Here is a 20,912-nt window from a genome sequence, read left to right on the forward strand (position 1 = left end):
ACAAGTCTATAAATTTACTCTGCCTTGGATGAACCGCTCACAAATGGCTGTGTACAAAAAACAGTCAGGGAATAGTTTTATGGGCAACATCTTAGAAATCACATCTACTATACATGTCTGATACTCAGAACAAGACCTGAGACAACAGGTTGCATTGTAGTCTCTTATATAAGAAAGAATATATTGACTTCCAGGAGGATACATGGGTCAGAGAATAGAGTAGATAGAATGGACTAGACTAGACTAGACTAGACTGAACTGAACAGGAATGGAAAGGAAGGGAATAGCTTCAGCTAATATAAATATAATTCTGATGTAGGTGAAATTGCTGAGGGCTGTTCATTGATGGAACAGAGCTGAAGCCCAGAGGTAAGTTAGTGTTTCTGTTTTAAAATTAGGATAATTTCTCAAATGTACATTTCCCCCATATCTGCTTGTCCCCTCTGCAAACTAAAAAAGGCCATGTCAACTGCTGTTAGTCTGGAGAAAGAGACCAATGGTATGACATTGAAATGTTACTTCTTCAGATCAGTCATCTGATTTAGTAGAAGAAAGTCAGTAACTAGAAGTACTGGAATTTCACTTGGGGTATTGATATACCTGAACACTTGGTTGGATGTAAAGACATATAGTGAACAGAAGAGAAACAGTTGTGAGGCAAGAAGATACATATGAGGATCATGAAGACATAATAGAAAAGGGTGAGTGGGAAAGATGAGAAACAGGAGGAATTTATGAAAGGCTGAAGAGCTGAAAAAGGACAGGTAGGTAAGAAAACAGGACAAGAAATGGAAAGCAAACAAAAGGGACAGAAGGTGCTGAGGGACATGCAAGAAAACAGTGGGAATAGAAGTCATTGACAGGACTGCAAAGAAGACTGAAGTACAGAAGAGTAGACAAGGGACAGGATACCAGCTAAGTTAGGAGATGGCCTCGTGTCATGAACAAGGACAGGGTAAATAAAGATTTGTGTCATTCATCCTGAGCTGAAGCATGGCAAAGTATAGTCGAATTTAGATCTGAAATTGTCACGTGTATTAGGAGTGGTTCCTTCCCCTTCAAAGACCAGAGATAGACTAGAGAAAGCAAACATAAGCAAACATGTGGATGCATGATAATTAATTACCCTGTATAACTTCTCCATCAGCTTTTTAATTCTGCGATGGTTTGAACACGTTGTGTAATATACTGCTTCTTGCAGCATAGCTGTGTGGTTTTGTGGTACAAACAGTGGGACAACGTGCACCACAGTGCAGATGGACATGACTGGATTGTGCACCAGGGTGTGTATGGGAATGGCACGTTCTTATAGCACCACAAATGCAGCTAACCAGCTTTTCCTCAGTCCTTATGGGAGATACCACATCTTTTCATGCTACAATTGTATTTAGCAAAACAGGCTCATCCTAAATGACCTCCCCTATCTATTACTAATAAACAAGACAAATGTACATTTCATATTAAGAGCCTGCTATTTCATTTTGTGTCACTCTGGTAAATCCACATTGCTTTGATGGGAAATATCAGGATGATTGCCCCTAATTAGGTGCAGTTACATTATTTGTGACTGTGATTTCCCAGACAGAAATGCATGTGTGCATGCTGGGTAGCTGACACATAGTGCTTTTGATGTTTCAAAGGCAGCAAACCCTCTGGAACTAACACGCTAACAGGGCTAATCTCTGCAGCACATGCTTTTCAGTTACACACACATTCTGTTGTACAGGTCTTGTAAGCACCATGGACTGTTGCATGTAAGGAAACATACCATGACTAGAAAAGTCTGTGCAAAAAGTAGCCTCACCACCAGAATTAATACCAAATCCAAATATATATATGGGAAAAAAAAATAAAAAACAAACAAACAAACAAACAAACAAAACCAAAACCAAAAATCCCTCTAACCTAAACAACATCAAAGTAGATAAAAAACTATGAAATTATCTATCAAGTATTCTGAAGTCCAGGGATAATATCAAACCCTATAAGCTCATGCCAATACTTGCTATGCTTGCAGTAGCTATGAAAAAGCCTTAATTTAAATTATGACTGTGTTATAAATTAACAAATTTACTAAGATTTTATTGAATGGTTGGTTGGCATTTCCACTAAAATTGCTGCTCCTGGAGTCATGTGAGGATATCAGACATCAGACTGTTCAAAGAAATGCCTCAGTCACAGAGAAGAGTCTTGAAAACTGGGAGCTCCTGCTGATCCTGGAGAGCTCGTTCATGGCTTTGAATGCAGACATCTGGCTAGTCTGCACTGCCTGTGAAAGGCCTGGTTAGAATTTATCTTGGAAATGACCTCCCACTTTTCATTCATCCTATTTTTCCCTATAAATTTCAGCTACCAATAGTGAATATTTTGCAGACAACATGTCCACAAGTTTAACCAACCTGTGCCCATTAGTCATCACAAATGGAAGCTTCTTCTAAATCTGAAAATCTGACTGCTGCTTTGCATAAGTCAGTTGAGGGATACCTGTAAATCCAGTCTTCATTATTTACTAATATTTTTGTAAATAAAGCTATCTTTAACAGATAAGGATAAATCACCTCACAACCTCCAGACATGATCCAGCAAGAAACAGGTTCTGCCAAAATGAATATACACAAAGCATAAGACAAATCCCAGAGGCAAGCAGGGTACCCAAGGGCATCTCAAATGGCATGAAAACCTATGGTTGGTTACTTACTGTTGATGGATCCAGGGACTGATTACTGGTGGTTTTGAGTAGCCCCTTATCTTGTTACAGTCCTTTAATTTGTCTAATATCCCATAGGTAGCATTCATCAAAGATTTTTATTTTTTTTTTTTTAATAAGAAAGCAGAAAGATTATTGGCTGAAATTCTGTGATTCTCTAACAAAATTTTCCTCAAAATTCTTTATGAGGTGAGTTGTCATCTAAGGGAAAAAATAGCCATTGTGAGTAGAGGGTTGCATGTGCACACCCTGTATACATATACACCCTGTATTTATGATACTAATGGTTGACACTGTTGTCACTACTGTTGACAGCTGTCACACTGTTGACAGCTGGTGTACCACGTAGAGAAGTCAGTTTGCTGTAAGCAATTATGTAGCTCTGGCTTTGATTTTAATTTCTAATAAATAAACTCCAAGTCTGTAATTCTCTGCAGTCCCAAATGAAAATTATAGACTAGTGGTCACAGAAGCCATCTCAGAGCTGACCTGCTCTTGATGCTGCTCCCCTTCCCTGGCGCCAGTGGCAGCAATCAGCATGGGGAAGGCATCACACGTGGGAAAGTCATCACGTGTGGAGAAGGCATCATGTGGAAGAGCTGCTGACCTAGGCAATCCTGCAGTGCGGAAGGGAAGTCTGGCTCCTTCCACAGATCATTCCAATGGCCCTCCTCAGTGTCGCTTGCTAGGACATAAGGTGTAACAAGTATGTGACATGGTTCACTTACGTATAATCTGGAACAACCTCTGGGGTACTGAACATGCCAGGTGAAAAGTCACACAACACAAAATGATAAAATATCTGTGTACATGCCAAAACCCTTGGAGACTTGGACCTCCCACCCATTTTTAGGTAAGTCTTACAAGGTTTTCTTTGAATGGGTCTAATTTCAGTTCCTCCCTTGTTGAAACAGAACCATGCACAATCATGCAGAAGGCAATGGTGCTAACTTCAGGGTGCTTCCTAAGATGTTGCCTCCTGTGAAAAACAAAAGCTTTCTTGTCAAATTAAAAAGACAGGGATACCAAGTATATGCACCACATACAAGTTTTACACTGCACATTGCCCATAAGGCTAAGGGTCAGTCTGTAACATCAGAGGGTCTATAATATCAGAATAACTCCTTTATGCAAAATATTTGTAGTTGCCTCTATAATTTGAAAATTATACAATTCTAAAAATTAATTTTGTTTTACACACAATCACTTTTCAAAATATGAAGACAATCAATCCAGCAACAGTATAGAACCATACACTGATTTTATTCAAAGGCTTAAGGGAAGATGGCTTAGCTGCTTGCCTAAAGGAACAATGTTCAGGAGATTATGTTGTCTGTGCATCTGTCTGTATGTTCCCTGGTAAATTTTGAGCCCTGTGGCCAGTTTTCACTCATAGCAGCATAGTCCTCTGCAAAATAATCAAGGTTTTGTGTGTTTCATGAAAAAAAGATGACCAAGTAGAAGAGAAAGACTACAGGTGTTCTGACCAGTAAAGACTTCATCATGACTAAGAGATTAGAGAAAAAAGAGCAAGAGAGATACCCTAATCATTGGAAATATTTAAATGGAGCTTGCAATCATGGTAAGGTACAAACTGACAAGAAACCAATGTTGCTACATCTAGTGCTCAGGGAATGATTTTTTAAACACAGAAGAATTCTGATAGGATTAAATGCAAATTTTGACATCATTGCTACACCAAAAATCTGTTAATAACTCATTTAAATCTTTTTCTCAAATATTCCTTTCTTTTTTGAAAGCAAAGCTCATCAGTGACTTTCTTTATCTCCAGTAATCCATTCTCTTAAGTCTCTGTCAACTTGTAATAAGGACATGTCTGTCTTTATGGTTTATAAAAATAAAATCTGACATCCCTTAGGGCACAAAATTAAGGATTTCAGCCATGGTTTTCATTAACTTACTTGAATATTCATTCAGATTAACAGGAACACAGCTTGAAATGAAATATCCCTTAGACACTGTTCTGTCAAGTATTAGGGACAGTTCATGCCCAAAATCGTCATAGCTGGAAGTGCCAGCTAGACAATAGGAAGGAAACAAAAGCTCTGGAGTTCAAAATGACTCGAGCAGAATCGCACTACTGAGTAGTTCAGTGTCCTACTCGCTAGACCTGGACACCCGTTATTTCAAGACACCACGATGACATGACCCAGACTGTGGATACAGCAAGCGCAGAGTGATTTGTCTGAGAAGTGCCGCAGTGGTGATGAGAAACACAGCAGAGAGATGCCAGCCTGGCTTTGACAGCTGAGGGGCAGGGTGTGGTGCCAGGGGTATGGACCCTGAAAGTGATGCTGCTGGAGGCAGGTCTGAGCTGGTACCTCTACATGCTGCTCTGTAGGGATGTCGCCAACCCAGCTCAGAATCAGTTGGGGGATCACTGTGTGACAAATAGTTGGGCAGTGAAGACATGACCAGTTTTCCTGTTGGATTTCAAAGGGAAAATACAAATTACCAGTTTTCCAGACCTGTTTCTCCTCTAGCATTGGAGCTCCTCTGCTGCAGATTGACAACCCCACTAACAGAGAGCATGGAGCCATGAGACATCCCTGCTGAGGGACACATCGTGCTCCTACACAGACCTTGGGAATTCCCCATTTTTCAGACAGCTACTGCTACCTGCTCCAGGGGACTGAAACAGCTGGGAGACCAATCTGCAAAGGGATCTCCCTGCCTTCAGGAACTTCACAAAATGCTTCCAAAGCAAAGAGATCACCCTGAGCCTGAAAAAGGCATGGATTTCCTTTGTGATGGTAAGAATTATGCCCTTGTCTCATATTACTTGGCTTAATGACAGAATATTGCCTTGTTTCATGGAAACTTTGAATATCTAGTGCAACATCAAATGGGGCAGAGCTTGAAAGTGGTCCATAAGTTTCAGTTATCCTATTTCTGTGCAGTGTTGTGAAACCATGTGTTGGCATTAACATTTTAGAAGTAAACATCCTTCACATAGCAAGAGAATTAAATATTATTGACACAAGTAAAATAGAATGTGTAGACTCTTTGTTTGGCTTTGAAAAGTATCATTTTGGGGTCAGCAGACAAATTTTGTCTTTATAAGGGAAAGCTCTCATTGAAAACACCGGCTATGTTCAATATGCAGTTTTGCTATTTAAAGTGCATTTCTGTAGCAAAGATTAAAACACTTTTATCATGTTCCATTTTCCTTACAAAGGATCAAAATTATATTCTAAGCCCTAAGTGCAAAGTAATAATCTTAATTTGGTAATTACTTTTTTTATTTTACTTCTTATGATGGACTATTTAATGTGAGAAAACTAATGTTGATGCCCAGAGCAGAGCAGCAATTTGTAGTGGTAACTGTATCTTCACTTTTTAAAGAAAAAAGGACCAGATCAGTTAGCTATACCTTCACTGTTTCAAAATAAATTCGTACTGTGTATAAAGGTAAGAAGAAAAAACAAGAGCTTTACAACTTGGAAAGACAGAGCTATAATTATTCAAGCTGTGGACCTAGAAAAAGCTAGTGGGGGATTTTTTCTTATGCATGACAAAATTCAACAAGCTAAAACTGAGATAATTAGTAATGAAATTCATACTTGAAGATATTTTTTCAGGAGAAAGCAGGCAAGGAGAAAGGTGTTCATGGGGAGAGGGTCAGCAGTCCCAGCTGCCAGCCACTTCAGGGCCCAGCCCTGACCTCAGCTCACTGCCCACTCCAGGCTGCCACCAACTCAGATGAAAAAATCCCACTTTGAACAGAGGATGGTGGTTTTGCAGTGCCATCTCTAACCCCCCAGCAGCCTTATTCTGTCTCAGAGCAACCCCGTTACTTCAGTTCTTAGCTCTAAGAAAAAAACAGACCACTGCCCACAAACCCTCTGACCCATCCTTAAAAGCAGAGGGGTAGCTCCTGCTGATGCCAACACAGAACTGACCAGAGCAAATTGTCTGACCCAGCCCCAGCCTCAGCCTCATTCATTAGTCCATGCTTAGCAGTGCTTAATGGCACATGCTCACCAGGACTCACCCGGGCACACCGACTAGTGCTGGCTGGGGCACACACACTGTAACTTATGCTTTGTGCTTGTACTGGTTCCAGTTCTTCGGCTGGAGGATTTGAGCTCACACTCTCAAGGCTTTCATTTAGCAACAAGTGCAAGAGAAATAAACTGTACTTTAATTCAGCTTTCCATGAATATGTAAGCAGATATGTGAATTTCTGATTTTTCTAATTACATTTGATACATATGGGGGTAAGGAGATATTGCTGTATACATTATTACAAAATTAGCAGAAAAGTAAAAGAATTACCTGTGGATTACAGGACAAACCAATTTGAACAGTTATGCAAAGCTCATGAATTGCAACAGAGACTTCATCCACCCTCAGAGGTGAAGAAATTCTGGCTTGCATACATTTCACAAAATTCAACATCAGCCAAAAGGTACTGTGGAAATTATTTGTGTTTTCAGAAGTCATGTTTCCTTTGGATAAGTCAACAGAGGGGCTGGACTGAGCTTTTTCGTTTGCAAACTCACCCTTCTACAGGTGACTGAGGCTTGGGTGGGAGGGCAGACCTGCCTAGAACATTCCCAGACAAGATGTCAGCGGTGTGAGCAGAAGAGACAGGCATGCAGCCCTCTGCCCCTTCTGAGCCCTTCCTTTTGACACTTCTTACTTTACCTTTATCACGTGAAAGATTCATAATTATGAAAGTGCCAACTCAGGGCTATCTTACTCATCGCTTAAGAATACTATGCTGCTCAGCCTAGTTGCTGGAAAACCTCCAGGCAAGCCTACGTCATTTACTGTGATGATGAGCACAAGGGAATATTTTTACAGGCCTGCCAGAGCTGAGGAGAGACTCTCACCCAAGAAGCACCTGTTCTCACTAATGCTTTAAACTTTTGCACTTGTGTCTCTTTGTGTGTGGTGGACTCCATTTGAAGGGCTCCCTTTGCTGTTTGGAAGTTGGGGCCATTGTTGGACAGGGGAGCTGTGCCTTCATCCCCGACACATGCCTGTGCTGGGGCCCAACAGCACTCCAGACAAGGCAATAGCATGGGATGGGGTGGCTGAGGGCAGGCGTTGCACCCAACTGCTGGAAACCAGGTATTGTCCCAGTGATGCCATGGAAAGCTCACTGTTAGACCCCGTTCTTAGTTCTCTGTTTTTCTCACTCACAAGAAACAAATGCTTACACTGTTACGGTATGAAATACTTTTAAAGCCATATGAGTGCATGGAGGGGTTCCTTCTGTTTTGTTGCTATGTGTTCCCTTGGAGACTCCTGCATGGCAATTTGCACAAAAACAAGTCTGTCTCTCAGTAAAGCATACCTCCCTTTAAAGGCCCTCCTCAACACTGTCAGAATAGCCAAATATTTCTGATAACTATGTACACTAGCTGGATGAAGAAAACAAAAGGATGTATCTGATCCATGAAGAACTGCTATACTCAGCTGCTTTCAAATATCTTCTTCTAAGGTCACTTTCAGAGCCAGGTCTAATTCCTGAAGCAGGAGGGAATGGGAGAGCAAAGAGCTTGCAGAAAACACCAAAATGCTAGGGATTATATCCTGTGCGTTACTGGGTGTTTTTTTTATCTAGAAAGAGCACTGGAAGGAGCTGAGGTTTCAGAAACCAAGCACATAGTCAACAATTTATACAAAGACATTTATATAAGCATGCCCAGACTGACCAGTTTAAACTTCATTTACATATGACCACATTAGTGAAGCTGCAGCCACACCTCTGGCAGCAACATTTTAACCTTTAAGCATTTCCACTGAATTATACACCTGTTTATAGTGTGAGTAACTTCCCCTGAAACCTGTAAACTTACAAGAGAGCGTGCATGTCAGTGTTTAAAAAAATCAGCCTAACACTCACCTTTGTTCATCTTCTTTTCCCATCTCAAACACTCACTTCAAACACAAGCTGCTAATAACCAGCAGTGATGACTTTATCCAGTAGTTTCCTATTTATGGTATTATGCCATTTAGACGTCGTTTTACTTAACATTGTTTTATTGAGTTCATTCTGTCAACAAAGCATTGTTTTACACTGAAGAATGAAGATGGCTTTGTTCATAGTAAGTTAGTAGCACATCTTAATGAGTTAAAATAGCATGAGGTAGTTGAAGGCAAATGCATATTTAAACAGTTCACTTGTGGAATTCATGTTGAGCCTTAAAAGACACTCAGGCTTTAAAAAGGAGGAAACCAGGTTTTCTTACAGGGAAGATGAAAAATCTTAAAATATATGAAAGGAAATAAAGAGAAGATTCCAAAACAAAAACTGCCTAATGTGTAAAACACTCCATGTTCTAAACAAGCTCTTTGAAAATAATTTCCTCACCTAACTCCCCAACAGAACCTGAACTCAGACCTTTATATTTCTCTTTGAAGGCCTGGTAGCAAATCTTGTAGGAACAGGTCTTCTCCTGAGATTGTCTTTCGTATTTCCTTCTGGTCTGTAAGTATCAGTCTGTAAGTATCTGGTCTGTAAAAACTTCTGAGGATATATTAAATAATTCTGGTCCTAACCAGAGCCAGGATTGCAAGGAGAAAGTATGCAGGCTATGATATAAATAGAAATATCAAAGCCTGTTCAAAACTTTGGTAGATGTTCATCTCAGTGTATAAACTCATCTGTTCTCTGTGGATGAATGGTATCTGTGAGACAGAATGAATATTTGGAAGAACAAGTGTGGGAAACTGAACAAGAAAGAAAATTCGCTTCAAGTTTTAAAAATACCAAGCTGGAACAGACAGAATGTGAAGTCCACCAGCTTTATAGCAGAATATACAGGTGGAAAAAAGCAAACAAACAAACAAAAACCTAAATCATACTTCTGCAAAGTTTGTATTATAGTAATAGCTAGGACACCAGTTAGGGAAAATGGCTGCATTATGCTTGTACTCCACAAAAAGAAAAGCCTCACAGAGGTTCAGAAGTCCTGAAGACTTAACAACCTACTCAGACCTACCTAATTTCTACTGCTGGGCAATACTGGCCCACTCCCCGTACACTTGAGACCACTGAGACAAGTGGCCATTAAGGTATTTTTTCCTGAGTCTATACAGATTATGGAAAAGCATTACAGCTCCTTTTTATTTTATGGCCATTTTAGCTGTGAAATATGAATAAAGGAAAATCTCCTGAAACCACTCCTGTAACAATGTAAAATTATGGAACAGAAACATGAGCATTAAAACACTGAAAGAAGAATATGTGCAATAACATCAATAGAAGTATCAAAGAGTCAGAGTTCCTTCCATCCTTTCCACATAAAATGAGAAGCTGGAATTGGCAGGTTGTTAGTAAAAGAGAAAATCGTTGCAACTTTATTGACAATTTCACTAGGAGTGATAAAGTATATCTATGAACATATTTGTTTTCAAAATTCCTGATCCTGCTATGCCACTCCACAGAGTCTGGTATTCTCCTTAAAAATCCTGCAATCTGTGATAATAAAAAGCCTTGTTATAGCTGTGGTTAAGGAGATGGAAAGCACAAAGTCTGAGAATAAAAGGAGTCGCCTCTCTGGTCCTACCCTAGGACAAAGCGGAAGTGATAGCAGAAGGAATCAGGAGTGGGAAAGAAATAGCTGCTTATTGTCAAGGTGTTGCCTGCATGATTGAGGAAAACACAGTGCATGACCATCGTTTCCCTGCCATCTTTACCCAGCACTGCTTCCAAAAAGCTGGGGATTGAGTTTCCATCTTCTGTTGTCTCAGTCACTTGACCGAACACATGATTTCTGGCACAAGGTCAGTAAAGCTTTAATTTATCTCTGACCCAAAACTGTTGAAGGCTTTGTGGGAGCTGCAAAAGATGGTATCAAACCTGGGCTTGAGGAATTTCTTTATTATTTAAGAACAAATATATTTTGTTGTGTTGTTTCGTTTGTAACTCACATAGGTGAAAGGATGCCTATTTCTTGCAAGATTCCTTTTGGCTAAAGAGGAGTAACATGACTCACCTAGCCTGAATTTAGGTAGTTCTGGGATAAATGGAGGCATGGGAAAATGTCAAGTGTGGGAATAAGGTAACAGTGGCTTTCAACCAAAAGAAAGGAGGCTAGTTCAGTAAAAAAAAAAAAGTTTTTAAAATGTCTGTTCCTTTTTCTACAAAAGGAGACAAGTATTTTCAAGTTACAGATTATATCAGAATGTATTGTTAGAAAGTTAGAAAGAAAATTATTCAGTGATAAGAAAAAATAAGCTCTTTATATTATTTGGGAAAAAAGTTAGGAAGTCTTCTTCATTGGGAAAATAGTAAATGCAATGGAGGTTTTTGGCTGTTTCAGTCTAGTTTAGAGGGGTAACAGAGGTTTAGACATGGCCTCTGGGTTTTTTGTTCTTTATTTCCAGAACAAAACTGGATGTCCCTGCACTCAGTCTCCACCTAGCATTACATTTAGCAAAGCTTTCTTTTCCTTTCTCCATCTTCATCCTATGGAGTGGATAAATTTTGCCATTGAGCATTTTTGTATAAATTATTCTAGGCAACTATAAATAAGTGCTTTATTTAGGTTCCTAAGTTCTTATTTAAATTATAAATATTTTAATTTGTTTATTTTCAATTGTCTTTGTTTTTTCAATTAACTATCCAACAACTTGGTTGTCTCCACTTTGAAAAGTTCACTGTGACATTGATTGTTTCTGTTACAAGTTGCCCAATTACTCCAGCATTCCCCAGAGTTAGCCAGAAATGTTTCCTAATTAATCTAGAGAACAAATGCGTGGCATGGTAATACAGGTGACTTCTTCTCAAGGGAAAAGTGAAATACATTTCTCTGAAACCTTTGCTCCTTTCCTTGGATTCACAGATAATTTCGAGAGCAACATCCTGGACCAAATCTTAGCAGAGAATCCAGATTGCTGCCAAACTCCCTCAGATAGGTGTTTAAAGTCAGCTTCATTCCATTTAATTGACACCAGCCTAACTCCATTCAGTATTGAGCAGCGCTTTCCTCATCAGAAAAGCACAAAACCTGTCTGGATTACAAGTGCAGAGCAGGACTGCTGACAGATGAATATATTGTTTTATCCAGGGAGAAGATATGGCTGCTCGTTGTTGTGACATATTCGTTTCAGGGAATTACTTATTTAGAAGAACTCAGAATGAAGAGAGCTGTGGATCCTGAAGTGTTTATGAATATTGTGAGTTGCTCCATAGAGTGACCTGGGGATGGAAGGAATGCATGTGTCACAGAGGAAGGGTTTCTAGGTGTTAGAAATAACAAGCTAGATAAGATACCTTTAATTCATCCTCTCTAATCACTCTCTATACTACTGCTTTCTCTTCTATTCTCTTCTTTCTGCATATGTAACAGAACATCTTATGTCTGATAGTAATTAAGGCAAACACCTTTCCTTAGCAAATCTTAAGATTCCTTTTAAAGATCAGTTTGCTATTGCTAGCACTATCCACCTGTCTGAAAGAATGACCATCTGGAATGTCAGCATTTTGTCATCAAAAATTCTAAGTAACTAGTGGCTTATGTTTTCTCCTTTTTGAATGACCAGCATAGATCAGAAATAGCCAGCTTTTCACAAGAGCACCTCTTTGCCAAGCAAGCTTGTTTAGATCTTCGGTTACTTGTTAAAATCTTGGGGTTTTTGTCCTGCATGACAAATTACATTGAGCAATTCTCTGAGTACAAGTTATAAAAAACAGTGCTCTTTTGTAACAAAACAGGTTTAATATTACAGGTCCAAAATAATACTTATTTCAGAGCATATAATCTCATAATCACTATGAGATTATAGTGATTCTTACATCACCAGAATGCAAGGGTTTGTGATTGTATGGCAGTACTATAACACAGGTTTTTTACAACAGATTTTAAATGAATAGTCAAATCCCAGATGTAACACAAAGAATGAAGGAAAACTGTTGTAGCTTTATGGGTTACAATATCCAGTCTGATATTGCCTTATTCAGATGTTTAATATATGTAGACTAAATCTGCAGTTGTATCTGCTCTCTAACATTTCTTCATTGTGAATATCTTATGCATATAATATATGAAATGGACTTCTGCAATGAAATGAATTTGTACTTTCTCTTCCAGAATGAGCTCATTACTTATAAAGGGTACCCCAGTGAGGAATATGAAGTGACAACAGAAGATGGTTATATCATTACCATTAACAGAATACCTTATGGTATGCAGAATCAAGGAAAGCCAGGTATAGTTCTTTAATACAAGACTAAGCCAGCCTAGAGAGGGCCCATTCTGGAAAGAGGTACATTATATATGTGAAATGACCATCAGAGTTTTTATACACAAGTGAAATTTTAGTAGAGAATCCTGGTTGCCCTGAACATCCTGCAAGATCAACATGATTTATGTCAATCATACCTATTTATAATAAAAATCCACTATAATATGAAGTATATATCCTCATAATAAGAGTTGATGAGTAAAAGCTATATATATATTAAAAAAAAAAAAAGGTAAAGGTTTTGATTTGCCCAGTCAGCCTGTTTTGAGAAAGCAGTTCCACCTTCTAATTTTGCTTTGCTTTTGCTTATACCTGGTTAATATCAGTGACTGATTCATATTTTGGGTAAAGGAAATCTCTGCAAACAATCTCACACCTTCATTCTGTATATCAGCATTGAGAATCTCAAGCTAATGCAGTAGAGCTGTACAAACAATGACCAGAGGGCGCCAAGCTAGTTTTTCCTGGCGTCAGGCAGATCTTTCCATAAATCCTTACAGAAGCTTAGAAGTTCTCTCTTTATAGAAAGAAATGTTTTATTCTTATGATTAGTTGTCTCCCTTTAAGTTGGTGCAGGAACAAATCACAGTATTGAATATGAGACATTAAGGTCCCTGAACTACCAGAAAATCAAGAAATTTTATAAATTGTTGTTTTGTTTCTGATTTGTTTTTCAGCTTTGAAACCTGCTGTATTTCTCCAACATGGATTATTGGGAGATGCTAGTAACTGGGTGACAAACCTGCCCAACAACAGCTTGGGCTTCATACTAGCTGATGCTGGCTTTGATGTTTGGATGGGAAATAGCAGAGGGAATCGCTGGTCCAGAAAACATCAAAATTATTCCATTGATCAAGATGAATTCTGGGCATTCAGGTAGACTGAACCATTGAAGGACATCTCCATTACCCACCCTTACATATTTATTTAAGCTGGCTAAATCAAGGATTTACATATGCTACATTTTAAAAAGTATTCTTTACATTCACTTTTGCTGAGGTGCCCCTATACATGCATCTGAATTTTAATAGTAGTAGAGACTACTTTCCTGTAATTACTGCTAGAAAAAGTTCTTCAAACTAGATATGTAGCACCAAAGCAGCTCAGAAAAACCTGCCAGTTCATGTCCAAGCCACTCCTCAGTTCTGGGGGCAGTTTTGGAGGCTATTTAGAAACAATACTCGGCCTATTACCATAACTCTAAAACCACTGAAGGAGGAAATTTATATAATTTTTGTGCTTATTTTAATGAACATCTGAAAATATACCTTTTTTTTAAAATGCCAAATTGTATAAAATGCATGATTCCATGGACAGAGCTCTGTTACTATATCACCAGCTTTTCCTTCTGTGTAGACCATTACAATTCAACCTAATATTTCCTGAAGTCCTCCTGTTGATGTCAAGGGAGAAAATACCCCAGAAAACCTTGAGTAGCATCTTCCATATCCAGTGCCAGGAAAACACAGAACCTAAAGTAACTGAATGATTCACTAAATGGTGCATGTTGTTTCTTTGCTGACAAGCCTGTAATAAAAATGTGAATTCAAATAGATTTTTAATAAATGCATGCCTCTCTCTCAATCTTCTGCCTGCAGTTTTGATGAGATGGCAAAGTTTGATCTTCCAGCAGCAATAAATTTTATTGTGGAGAAAACAGGACAGGAAAAATTGTATTATATTGGCTATTCACAAGGTACTACCATTGGTAAGTTACACACAATAGACCAATGTTTCAGAAAAATAGGAGTAAAATGTGATTTGATATACTGAATATACCTGGGGTTTTCACTACCTCTTTGCAGGTGTGAAAAACACAGGATAAGCTGTTTTCAGCATGTAGGCATTTTTGATTTACTATAAAGACAATAAAGTATAATGGGCCAATTACACTGCTGCTCTAAGTCTGTTGACTTGGAAGTATACTGGAAATTATTGTGGGCCATGCAAATTGTTTCTTTCTAAAATGCACGGGTGTGCCCAACAACAGATGGTTAGTTGACAAAAATAAACAAAATAAGAAGATGAGAGTACAGAAAGAGAAGTTAACCAGTTTGGACAGGACACACACACACACACACACACACACACACAATTACATTGGATTGGACAGAAGAAAAACAACTGTTCCTCCCAATAGTATATGAAATTCATGAATGTACATCAGAAGTGTGCATTTATGTTTAAATGGGTTTGGAAGAAAGCTGCAAAAGCAAAATACAGAAAGAAATTTCTCTCCGAAGAGGGAAATAAGACTAGAGTTGCTAATACATGGAAAGGAGGGATTTTATACAAATCTAGGCTGAAGCATAGTCTCTGAACAACTAACAACATTGCTTGTATGTTTGAAATTGCAGAATAGCATTTACAAATATTGAAAACAGCCTAATGTAGAAACGGTGATTTTTCTTAACTCTTCTTTTTTGTTTGCTCAGCTTTCATTGCATTTTCAACAATGCCAGAGCTGGCTCAAAAAATCAAACTCTTTTTTGCGTTGGCACCTGTCACTACTATTAAGTATGCAAGAAGCCCAGCAATAAAACTTCTCTACCTTCCAGAAAAATTGTTCAGGGTATGTGATATCTTGGTTTCAACTGTTTAACCATATACTTGTTTGTTCAGCTCTTAAAATGGATAAACAGAAAGTATAGGGCTTTGTGAAGTCTACTTAATTGCATGTGGGTAGGTTTAGCTTATGACTGAAGCCTTTGGAAGTTCAGACTGGACATTAAGAAAAACTTTTTATCTAGGGCAGTAGTCCAGCACTGGGACAGGTCACCCAGAGAGATACAGAGATGCTGATCCTCAAAGGTTTCCATGATTCCTGTAGACAAAGCCACAACTGATGTGCAAGCTTAGAGTTAAAATATGAATTGGAATTAGTATTTAACATATCTCTTCATTAAAAGTGATGTAACACAAATTGAGTAATGCCTGAGCAGGCTGATGCAATGGAAAAACATCTAATTTCTCTCCTGTTTGTGGGAACATCATCTGGCAAATGAAGAAAAAGCAGGTGAGAACCACTGAAAATGCTGGAGAAGAGGAACAGGACACAAACATCTTTTAAAACCAACAGCAAAATGTACAAGCGTACATTCTTAAACTAATGTTACCTTTGTATTTCACAGGGTTTGTTCGGCAAAAGAGAATTCTTTCCACAGACTGAGTGTCTAAGAAGGCTAATAGTCCCTGTTTGCAGGCACCGAGCTTTTGTCAGGCTCTGTAGAAGTATCTTCTTCAGTCTGGGTGGGTTTAACTGGAAAAACATTGACATGGTACGTATAACTCTTACCAGCTCTACTGAGAGTTCAAAAGCTTCTGCTCCCAAAACTTACCTTCTATCCTGTGGCATGAATCCTGAATTTCTATTAGTCAGCATCACATTGCAGGGAACACAGAACAGTCCCCACTACCAGAGAGCAATATCTGCTGGTTGCCCCATCACTGGCAGGGGACCACTGCCTCGCTCTTCAGAAGAGCACACTTGGCACAACCCCTACAATCAACAGCTGCTCAAAGCCTCCCAGATCTCTGCAGTCTGCTTCTGCCAGACCTCACCTGAGGCATTGTCTCCTGGTTCATACTGTGACTACTGGTCTCATCAGAGATCTTCAGTATGCTGGCACACCACAAAAGAAGAAATAAAACCCCTTTCTTCTTCATGTTTCCAGAAGCAATTTGCAAAGGAGAAAGGAACACACATATTCCCCCTTGTCCTCCTTCTCCAAGCTTTGGACTATCAGGGGTATGCTCAGAGGCACGGAATGACTAGGGGGTACCTGAGAGAGTTGGCAGACACTGAGGGTTAGGACATACTTGGACACCTTATGCTATGTACAGCTGTAGGTCAGACCACCTGGGCATGAAACTTGGGTTCCAGAGTTTTCAAAAAAATGCCTCAGAGCATGTTCTCTGAGAAAGCATCACACAGCAACTTGTTAAGAAACCCCTGCAGGACTAGGGTGTATTTTATTTCAGTGTCATGCATTCTTCAGGCAGTTGCAGTTCCTTTTGCTGTTCTCTCCTACAGTGATCCTCTCTCACATAGAATCTGTTACAGACTCCTGAAGAAAACCACCTAGTCTGGGGTCTAAACTGCTAACTTTCTATTCTGTCCTTTCCACCTGTAGAGTCTTTTAGATTCTCAGTCATCCTGCAAAATGCTCTGGTTGGGAGTTGTTCTTTCGGTGCTACTCCAAACCTGACACATCGTCACATCTGGAGTAACTCTGAGGGGATCATGCTACTCAAATTTCTGTTGGTTTTAATAATAAATGACACTGCTGTGAAAGATGTTTTGATGTACATCTGGATAGAAGGGAGGAAGAGAATACTCACTGAATATTTTCTTTCAGAACCGAATCAATGTGTATATTGCACAAACCCCTGCTGGAACTTCTGTGCAGAACATAGTCCACTGGAGTCAGGTACTAGCAAACTACTGGAAGGCAAAATAGGTACTCACCTCTGGCTGAATGGTATAGAGTGGGTATAGCTAATATCCTGCTGTGAAGCTGTTGCTAACTTCTTGGAAACACAAGCTATTTGTGGTTTACAATTGAAGTCTCAATTCAAAACACTATTTCTCACTGATTCTTCTTTTGCCAGCAGGATAGAAATACCCTATGTGTTACAGGTATATTTGAAGCAAAGAATGAAAAGCTGTATTTGTATAAAAACATATGTGCTGGAAGCTGTGTACACAAATGTATATATCACTCTTCTTACTGTATATCCAGTACCTTTATAAATTATTTCCACTGTTCGGTAGAGAGCTTACCTTAAGAAATTAGTTATGTTTCCAATGTGGAGTCAAGATATGAGCAAGACATAGGTTGCTTTGTAAATTATCAAAATTTAGTTGTAAGAGTCCTTGTATTTTCATCTCTTGTTTTCAAAGCTCTCACTGTCTGGACAGCAATAGAACTGTAAATAATAAACTCTTTATTTAGTAGACTCGCTATATCCCTCACAAGGTACTGTCACAGTACATCCTCAGCAGCAGTGCTGATCGAAGCTGCCTTTCTGTCTCTGGGCTCACACTTTCAGGATTCATAAATCCTGGGCTCAGTCACAGAAGCTGCTGCACACAACGCAGGTTTCCTGGCAGCACTGCAGGCTCTGGAGCAGAGCTGGAAGCTGCTGTGAGCACAGTGGGCTTGCGAGGTGTTAATACACTTTTCAACATAACAAGCACGTGGATATGTTTGAGTGACATCTGCACAGGCATTTACTCAAAATTAAACAATATTTTGGTCTGTGAATTTACATAATATATTAGATTTGACCAAGTTGCTTTTGTAACCATAGCCTAGACCTGTAAAGAAAAAAGATTACAAAGGCACAGTGGGGGGGAGCTCTGCAAATTGACTCAGGTTAATTCAGCATCTAGCCATAGACTGGCAAGTACAAACATGCAGGATACTCCTAATCCTTCATTGTCATTGCTGTTATTACTATTAAAGGAGTTAACAGACACCTTACCATCAATATTAAGATCCCATTGATGGTATCTCTCACAGTAGTAACAACTCATGCTGTAGGCAAAGCCAAGGAGCACAAGGGAAGAACTAGAAATGGTGACTTCTGTATTCAAACCAGAAACAGAAGAGAAAACGTAAGAAGGAGCCATCCACAGAGCTGAGAGATGGCACTATGACTGTCCGAAAAGGACAGGGCAGCAGCAGTGAGGGGAACTTGCTGGAGGCAGTTGTCAATAGCAATTTTTACAAACTAGAACAAACTGCCTGCAGGACCTTCTCTGGGTCTTTCTTCAGGAGCCATGATTTTTTTGGTTCTGACAAAACATTTGACTCCTTTTCACTGATTAGGACTTTTAATTAATTTACCGTTGCCTCTTTTGTAGCTCTTAGAACTTCCACTGAGGCTTTATGTTGGAGTCAGAGGCTCATCAGGGTAAGAATTCCCAAACTTCCTGAATTATGGCTTTGTAACTGCCCTTCTCTTGTTTATCCTCTTAGGAGGCCCATTCAGGGAAGTTCCAAGCTTATGACTGGGGCAGTTCAAAGAAGAACATGGAAAAATACCAACAGGTATATTTCGGTGAAACAATACTATCACCCTTGAACAACACAGAAGCACACAGGAAGACTGCAAGGATGTAGTAGGAAACACATTTTCAGAATACAAATAGATGAAAGTATTACTACTTTCCAGTTTGAAGTCAACAGAGAAAGAATGCAAGCACTAATGGCTATAATAAATTTTAAAAAGAAAAGAGACAGAGAGGGACAGAGAGAGGAAGACCAAAACTTTTCAATTAAGTGATCAATAGGAACAAGAAGAGTAAGGACAGAAAGCGAGAAAATTAATTTTGAAGAAGAGTACATCTAGTGGATAAGACCAAAGAGGCATCTGCCTACTAGTTGATTGAAGCAGTTGCCAATGTACGAGAGCTCAAGGAAACAATATTAGGAAGAGGGCAACTGGAGCGCTAATAGGTACCCCTAGATTCTGGCAGCCAGAGATTAAAAGACTGTCTTCAAGCCGTCCCTGAGGAACCTCTGTTCCATTCAAATTCAAATCCCATCCTTGACTGTTCTCCCCTTTAGGTCTCCATAACAGCCTATTATTACAAGTTACATGTTTTAATGATGCCTTGCATGAAACTCAACTTCCTTTGGTTTGTCTTGAATTTGCTTGCCCCTGGAAAGTCACTTGATGCCTTCTAAGTTTTGGGTTATGAGAAATAATGGGATAATTATTTCCTGTGCTCTTTCTTATACCATTTGTGATTGTATAAGCCTGTCTCCTGCTCCTGCTCTGGCCTCTATTTTCCAAACTCAGGAGTCCCAAGCTACTTCCCCTCTCCTCCTGCAGAGCCATTCCATGCTACTTTTCATCCTTGTCACATATGTTTTCTGACGACCCTATAAGTCTTCTGTGGCTCACTAGTACTCCAAAAGGACCAAAATGGGACTTTATCCAGAGGCATCTAGACATTTTCTGTCTTGTTCCAGGTTCCTACCCTATGAGTTCCTAGCTGAGAGAGCAAAGACCCAACAGTAACTCTTTGCCACCTCACGAGGTGTTTTTCCTTTGGCTGTGTTAACAGCTGTGTCATCCCCATAAGCACAGACAGAAAAGGCAAGCAAGGGCACTTCCTTCCTGTTTGGTTTAGGCATCTCTAGTTTGAACTGAACAGAAGAAAGAGGCAAATGCATGTTTAAAGTTTGCTGTGCTTTCCTGGACATCCATTCCTGTACTGCTTCATGTTTTCCAGGCTACTCCTCCTCTCTACAATGTAGAAGAGATGACTGTACCTACTGCAGCATGGACTGGAGGACAAGACTTGGTTGCAGATCCCAAGGATGCTGCCATTTTACTGTCTCAAATTAAGAGGCTCATCTATCACAAGACAATTCACGAATGGGCACACCTGGATTTCATCTGGGGATTGGATGCACCTTTGCACATGTACAATGAAATTATTGATCTGATGCAGAAGTATCCTTAACCCACAACCACTAACCACACCTCACTCATTCAATGACATTTGCTTTCACTGGGTATGCCAAAACTTTCTTTGGCATCAGATGGTTCCTGCTGGAGTCAGAGGAAGGGTTCCTCCTGATGCTATTTTCACACCACATGTCACCGCAATGTCTTTTGCATCCTAATAGTGTATTTCATATTTTCTGACAACCTTTTGGGTCAGTAATCACTTTTTAATTGATACAACCTAGATTCTGCAATAAGCATACTTTGCTAACAAGAAGACAGTGTTTTCCTGAAGCTTGTTCTCTTTTTTAGACCCTAACAATAATGAAAGCACTGACTGTCTCTGGATATGGTCAGTGATCTCAAGATGCTTTCCATTCTTCATATCATTTCTCTGTTTATTGAGCTGGCAGTTACTGAAAGGCATAGTGTAAGCCAAGATTAATTCTAGCAGTTACGTTATTGATTAATTTTATTATTAGATGAGATGATGACCAGAAAATAAAAACTGAGTTCA

The 20,912-nt window shown here is 39.3% G+C and overlaps 1 protein-coding gene across 3 annotated transcripts; it reads left to right on the top strand.

The window, feature by feature from the left end:
- Positions 1 to 10,169: 10,169 nt before the first annotated feature.
- LOC113481418 (lipase member M-like) lies at positions 10,170 to 20,468 on the top strand. 3 transcript variants are annotated; one of them, XM_026851029.1, is made up of 11 exons: positions 10,170 to 10,468; positions 11,755 to 11,863; positions 12,778 to 12,895; positions 13,609 to 13,807; positions 14,530 to 14,639; positions 15,367 to 15,503; positions 15,939 to 15,947; positions 16,063 to 16,209; positions 17,290 to 17,361; positions 18,916 to 18,987; positions 20,178 to 20,468. In XM_026851029.1, the coding sequence occupies exons 1-11, from the start codon at positions 10,452 to 10,454 to the stop codon at positions 20,409 to 20,411; spliced, it is 1,224 nt and encodes a 407-aa protein (XP_026706830.1). In that variant the 5' UTR covers positions 10,170 to 10,451; the 3' UTR covers positions 20,412 to 20,468. The 3 variants fall into 3 exon arrangements, with proteins under 3 accessions (XP_026706830.1, XP_026706832.1, XP_026706831.1); XM_026851031.1 differs by lacking the exon at positions 17,290 to 17,361; XM_026851030.1 differs by lacking the exon at positions 15,939 to 15,947.
- Positions 20,469 to 20,912: the final 444 nt, after the last annotated feature.

This window comes from Athene cunicularia, assembly GCF_003259725.1.
Source record: "Athene cunicularia isolate RWA chromosome 6 unlocalized genomic scaffold, athCun1 chr6_part1, whole genome shotgun sequence".
NCBI lineage: Eukaryota > Metazoa > Chordata > Aves > Strigiformes > Strigidae > Athene > Athene cunicularia.

Bases quoted from the DNA above. Each gene is read 5' to 3' on its own strand.
- LOC113481418 (XM_026851029.1), top strand. The intron at 11,864-12,777 runs GTGAGTTGCTCC...TTTCTCTTCCAG, and splicing joins CTGAAGTGTTTATGAATATT to AATGAGCTCATTACTTATAA. The intron at 14,640-15,366 runs GTAAGTTACACA...TTGTTTGCTCAG, and splicing joins TTCACAAGGTACTACCATTG to CTTTCATTGCATTTTCAACA.